This window comes from Myotis brandtii, unplaced genomic scaffold, assembly GCF_000412655.1.
Source record: "Myotis brandtii unplaced genomic scaffold, ASM41265v1 scaffold702, whole genome shotgun sequence".
Taxonomy (NCBI): Eukaryota; Metazoa; Chordata; class Mammalia; order Chiroptera; family Vespertilionidae; genus Myotis; species Myotis brandtii.
Window position 1 is genome coordinate 2,480,014 of NW_005370755.1, and position 6,641 is coordinate 2,486,654.

Sequence of the window (6,641 nt, forward strand, 5' to 3'; positions counted from 1 at the left end):
AATTAATAAACATATGCTTTTTTTCAGAAGCTTCTGTAATGTTTATAGCCTTTGTAGTAATTTAAGAGAAAAAAATGCTTTGTCAAAGGGAGCTTCCAGATTCTCAAGTAGAATTATAGGTTTGCATTTTTTTATTCTGTCATGACTCATTATTTTTGACATATTTCAAAAGAAATTCATCTCATTTATCATTACCTACCAAAAAGGATTTAGAGAGCACTTTTCTTTTTAAGGGAGGGCATGAACATACTTCATTCTATTTTACTATTACTAGAATTTGCATATCTAATTTAAAATGCAAATATTATAGGTTCATGAAGTTCCCTAATGCCATCTTTACCTTATTTAAAAGTATCATCTGTATGTTGGACTGAAAATAGATGGTTTATCATTGCTCCTATTATAATCTGAAAATAAAGCAATAAATAATATTCATAAATGATCTGAAAAATGTCCAATATACAATTTTAGTGATTGTTGGCATAAAGCCAAAATCATTTAAATAGACAAATGAACTATTTGACAACACTTTTACTTATATATTATTCCCTCAAGTCAGTTTCTCCAGAGTTTTTATATGAGTTAGTCACTCTAAACATTTAAATGAGTGTTGCTAGTGGGCAGCACTCCACACAAGCACTAATACTATGTGAAGTTTACAAGAGTCAATGCCACTAAACTAATAAGGAATATAAGGAATATTTTCTATGAATGGCAACTCCTCATTACTATTCTATGAAACCAATAGTTTTACTCTGGCATTTTTGTGCAAAATATCTTTTGCATGTCAAAGGAGAGATATGTCTTCAAGATTGTTAAGTGGTATTTATTATATATTAAAGTAATACATTCAAGTAGTATTACACAAATTCTAGATTCCAGTTGCTATACAAATTATCTGATACATTTTTCCTGCCCACTAGGAGCTTACTCTCTGAGTAAAATAAAGATGTGGACAATAATATGAATATATTTATTTTTAAGTAATTATTTTAAATGCAAGGAGTTCTCTTGTATCATTTGTTATTTTAAATTTTCTTTCTCTCATTCACTGTAGAATAGTTATCTGTTTTTCTTCTTGGCTATATTTCAAAATCCAGATTTAAATTTACTAAACAAGAAATCCTTATTGAGACCATTGTTGTTCTCCAACTATGGGCATAACGAAGCCAGAAGGCCTTTATAATAGCTCCATTCCAATTACAATTAACATTCAATTGTTGGTTTCTTCCCTTTCTCTTAAAAGTAGATTTTTTCTCACTAATTTCATGAGTTTGTGTACAGATTGGTTATAACGCATATATGTTCTATTACTGACTAGTACAGTTTAACGATTAATAGAAAATGTAAATTCAAGTATTCTGAGTTATTAGTACGTAAGCACTTGTAAAATCACCCTTTGAGGTTCAGTAAAATAATCTATTACAAGTTAGACAAAGCCAGACCTTTAAAAATCAGAAGCTGACTTCAAGCTTAAGGTTCCTATGTGAAAGAACTCCATATATGTTGCCAAGGATCAAGTCTCTAGACTTCATAATAAAGCATAGATAGTTGCATGAACTTAGTCTACTTCAAGTCTATCTTCCAAACAGATCCCAAATAAACAGGTTAAGAGCATAGGGTTAAATAAATCTACATTTTCTGTATATATGTCAAATTACTTTTTAAAAATATTTATTTTCAGCCTACCCCTCCCCATGGAAGGAGCTGAGTATATTCAGTAGTAGGAGCACATCCAGAAGCCTTTGAGGAGGGGGATGGCTCTTCATATTCATGAAGCTTGCATACTTCTCTTGGTCATCCCTGGATTGGTCACCTCTGCTGCCATCAGTCATGAAGACTATCCTGCTGATGAAGGGGACCAGACCTCCAGTAATGACAATCTGATCTTTGATGACTATCGAGGGAAAGGGTGTGTGGATGACAGCGGCTTTGTATACAAGTTGGGAGAACGATTTTTCCCAGGGCATTCCAACTGCCCTTGTGTCTGTGCTCTGGATGGACCTGTTTGCGACCAGCCAGAATGCCCTAAAATTCACCCAAAGTGTACTAAAGTGGAACACAATGGATGCTGTCCTGAGTGCAAAGAAGTGAAAAACTTTTGTGAATATCATGGGAAAAATTACAAAATCTTGGAGGAATTTAAGGTATGAGTTACCATCCATGTTTATTGAATACTAACTTTTCACACCACATACTTAGTAAATTATTACATTAAAATTAAAGCTAGAAAAACATTTTTAAATTTCCCTTTAATTTACAACAATAGCCCAGTTAGAAAATGTACCACTGTAGTCAACAAATAGCTAACTGGTTTGTTGAGCAATACCTAAAGGGTTTCACAATAATTTTTTCTTTCAGAATTATTTGTGGCATGCTGCCATCTTTTTTCCCTTAAATTTTTCTTCTGTTATTACAAAGTATATTTTCTGATGGAAACACTTAATTGGAAGGTCTATTAAGTTAATGTTCAAATTTTATAAGATTTTTTTGATGTGGCTTGTTAGCCTGTATCTGGAGCCATTTAACCATAACCTAGAACTATCTGTTCAGTGTATGGAACTGCAATGCTAGAGAGATACAGTTTTGAGCTATGGTCTTCATATTAGAATATACACTGGACCTACTTCTTGTAGAGCAGAGTCCCCATTCTGTTCTCTGATTATTAGTTTTTTTGGGGTTTTTTTACTTACAGGATCCCAGAGTGAACTGAAATTTTATCATAGTCCATTGTAAAAAGTGGTAAAAAAAAAAGACTACTTTTTCAGCCTCCATGGTATTTCCTGGCCTTTCTTTTAGCCTTCTATCATATTTTCAAGTAACTTGGAGCTCATTTTTCTCTCCTTTTTAGAGTCTCTTTTCTCCAATGGCTAGTTTTAATTAGGGGTTCTTACAAGCCAGATTGGAGCCCTGAGGGTATAAATTAATGTATTAAATTATCCTTCTGAAATGCAATGGCAGTTTGTGCCATGGACTGCCTGTCATCCTGATGACTTGATTTAAAAGATTTTAATTTCATGTAACCAAGTTCAGTGACAAAGTCTCGGAACCTTATCAGCAGAAGAAGATATAGCTAACTTTCAGGATGGCTGTGTATGTGTGAGAAGAATGTTCAGTCATTAGCCCTGACCAAACTCCTCCACAAGAGTCAAATGGGAAATGAAGTCAATGTGTGGAAGAAAGGTTTTAACTAGTAATGATGAGAGCATTCTGTATATTAGCCTTTCATTGCATTCAGTCCATTTTAGATTGTGGGTATAAACTAGTTCCAAGTTACCCAAGGAAAACCAATCATTCTAAAGATTCCTAAAGACAGGAGAGGGCTTTTAAAGATAATTACCACATTCAACTATCTTACACATAAATGTTATTCTAGACTTTTCTCTCTCATGTATTAAAATACTTTGTGGCACAACATTGAGAAGAGGCCTGAGAGTCTAGTCAAATTACCATTACTGACATCAAATAATAGTTTAGAGTGTAATACATTTAATAATAACTTTATGGTCTCTAAAATATTGGATACATTTTGGCATTGGCAAAATTAGGTTTACAGTTGTGAATATGTGAAACACTTTATTCTTGTATTATTTATTTACTTATTATTTATTATTATTGACCTACTTTTGCCTGGGCCTGTATGTTCCTGCTGTAGTCATTATATAACTCACTGATGTGAACAAGTTTTCCACCTAACTCTCTATGTCATGAGATCTTTAAATGTGTGTGTGTGTGTGTGTGTGTTAAGATGCCACTTGTCTACAACAATTTATTTATTTTTTTTTTTTTAATATTTTATTGATTTTTTACAGAGAAGAAGGGAGAGAGATAGAGAGTTAGAAACATCGATGAGAGAGAAAGATCGATCAGCTGCCTCCTGCACATCTCCTACTGGGGATGTGCCCGCAACCCAGTTACATGCCCTTGACCGGAATCGAACCCGGGACCTTTCAGTCCGCAGGCCGACGCTCTATCCACTGAGCCAAACCGGTTCTGGCATCTACAACAATTTAAATATTATCTAGAACAAATTTTTAAAAATGTGGAGCTGAGACAAAGAAAGTTTGTTACTTGTCCAAATTGTCAAGTTATTTTACCTTTTCCTAAATTCTGCCATTCTAACTAAAGTCTACAGAACCTCTCAAAGCACTTTGGCTCAAGGGCCAGATAGGCCAGGATTCAAATCCCAAATGATTACTTAGACTCAAGACTTTGGAAAGAGTCCTTAAACTTTTTTGAGCCAGACGGCTAAAAAATGACCATCATAATAATTATTTTTCTTGAGAGGAGATATTAGAAAGATTTAATGAGATAATTTATGCAAAGTTAGCAGCCTTGTGATGACTGGTACACAGTAGATATTGAATAAATGGTGTTCTCATTCCTCTAAATTTTAATGTCCAGGGATTTACTCTAAGTTGTAAATTCTCTATGACTTTGCCTACATTTTATAATGGAAGACCAATATTAAAAGTCATTCAATTGAAAGAATTCCAAAACTTTTTTTAAACTGTTCTATTTATCTATGCGAAGTATATACACCTAAGTAAATATCAGCCATAACCTGCTATCTTGATTTTCTTTCAATTCAGCTTGCAAGAGACAAGCATTTAATTTTTAAACATGTAAGAAACTTTCACATAATAATCTTATTATGGAGGTTATGTGATGAGATATGCTTACTTATAATATATTCATCTACCAAGCATTTACTGGATTGTTTAGTATATAGGATACTATAGATGTATTTATATACTTACATTGGAAAGTAAGTTATCTAGAAGACACAATCTCCACTCATGGAAAAGCATGGACAATGTGGAGAGAGATGGGATGGGGGTGGGGCAGCTCTCTAAAGTGTGTTACTGTGAAGCTCAGCACCAAGAAAGGTGGTGTCAGAAGCTTATCAACATGCTGTAAGGTTTTAGTCAACAAACTTTCTTTTCCTTCACGATGGTCAAAATTGAGCCTGTTTTAAAAGAAGTAATTAAAATTGATCTGGAAAGATTAAAGTGCCAAAGAGGAAACTGCTTGAGCAAAATCAGAGACTGGGGCGAATAAAATCTGCAGAGAGAGGAGGAGGAGGAGAATAACAAGAAAGAAGCTGGATCTTATGAAATCCTATTATGATGAGAAAAGTAAATTTGTATATGTTTTGGACAGTGGAGAGAGGAACTTGAATACTGGGCCAATATATTTAGATTCAGTCTAAAGAATAATAAGAAATAAAATGCAGGTTGTTGTGCATAGAGATGACCTAGTTCAATATGGTTTTTTAAACCTTGTAGCCAAATAGAGCATTGATTAAGAGCTGAAGATTAATTGATGGCTGGGGAGGTGAGACTGTTGCAGAAAACAAAGAATGAGATGACCAGCATGCATAAGTGCACAAACATTCAGGACTGTGTTTAGGATAAAAATCTAAATTGCCTAGTATAGCCTAGATTCTACTCATCGACCTCTCCAAATACTTCTCTCGGGGGCTTCTCTTCCCTGTTTGCTTGTACATGCTGTCCCATACTTTTCCACCATCATACACTTGTATAAATTCCAGCAGATTACTTCAAAATTCCATTTAAATCTCATCTCCACTGGAAAGCTCTCTCTGACTGTTCTACTGCAGGATCTTGAGCTGGGTCTCACTCTTCTCCTGTATCGTTGCACAGCATGCTGTGCACAGCATTAAAACAAGGACAGTAATCCTAGCCAGGCACTGTTAAAACCTTTATATGTATTAACATGCACGTCATTTCATAATATCAGTGTGAGTATTATACTTTTTTAGCATTGTTTTACAGACAAAACCAAAGCATCTAAGTGGAAGTAGCTTGCCCAACCTCAAACAGCTCTAAAGTGTATGAAGTAAGATTCACACTCAAGCAGCCTGGCTGCAGAATCTAAGCTCCTCACCACCTCTGCTGCCTTCATCGCACTACAGTAATATACTTTGACACAGCCTGTCTCTCCCGCTGGACAGTGAACCCTGTAAGCCTAGGGACAGAATTTTCTTTTTTCTCCTCTACTCCCAACCCTAGCATTACATGAACCACAGTGCAGGCATCCAATACATTTTTGGTGAGTGACATAGGAGTCAGGTTATTATTGAACTCATTGGATAAAAAAGTTAATTAGAGTGTCTTTAAAATACCTTAGTTTCTTTCTGTTTATGTGTTGATCTCTTCATTTTAATTAGTTAAAAGAAGCACTCAACGTTCAGATAAAGAGTAATCTTTGGGCCCCTAAAGACGACACATCTTGTTTACGGGGCATCTATTTCCATCCTGTGACTTTCTACTTGTCTCCTTCCCTCTTTCTAAGCCAGGCTCATCTTGGAGTCTGCCTCCCTCCCAGGGCCGTAATGACCACCTACTGTTTTAGGTGTGCTGTCTCACTCTACACAGTTGCAAAACATGTCTCTCCTTCGATCTTCTCTGATCACCAAATTCAAATGTAAATTGGGCCACAAGTATCACCAATATGAAGAATAATGTTATGTATAAAGGTTGGATTTTTTTTTCCAACATGACAGATGCAAGCTTTGAAAATGGATTTCTCTACTTTTTTTTGAAAAGGCTAAATTTCCCAGTGTTCTAGTAATATTGTATTAAGATAAAGGTCACTATATAGTAGATTTTCTCATC

General features: G+C 34.9%; 1 protein-coding gene across 4 annotated transcripts in view; it reads left to right on the forward strand.

Annotated features, from left to right (window-relative positions):
- Positions 1–6,641, forward strand: part of VWC2L (von Willebrand factor C domain containing protein 2-like) — a 146,642-nt gene that overhangs the window by 1,274 nt on the left and 138,727 nt on the right. For all 4 annotated transcript variants that reach the window (XR_001359820.1, XM_005882286.2, XM_014529987.1 and 1 more), the window contains exon 2: positions 1,685–2,147. Coding sequence is in view for 3 of the 4 variants with exons in the window: in XM_005882286.2 (XP_005882348.1) it covers positions 1,758–2,147 (390 nt within the window). In the remaining variant the exon portion in view is untranslated. The remainder of the gene's footprint in view (positions 1–1,684; positions 2,148–6,641) is intronic.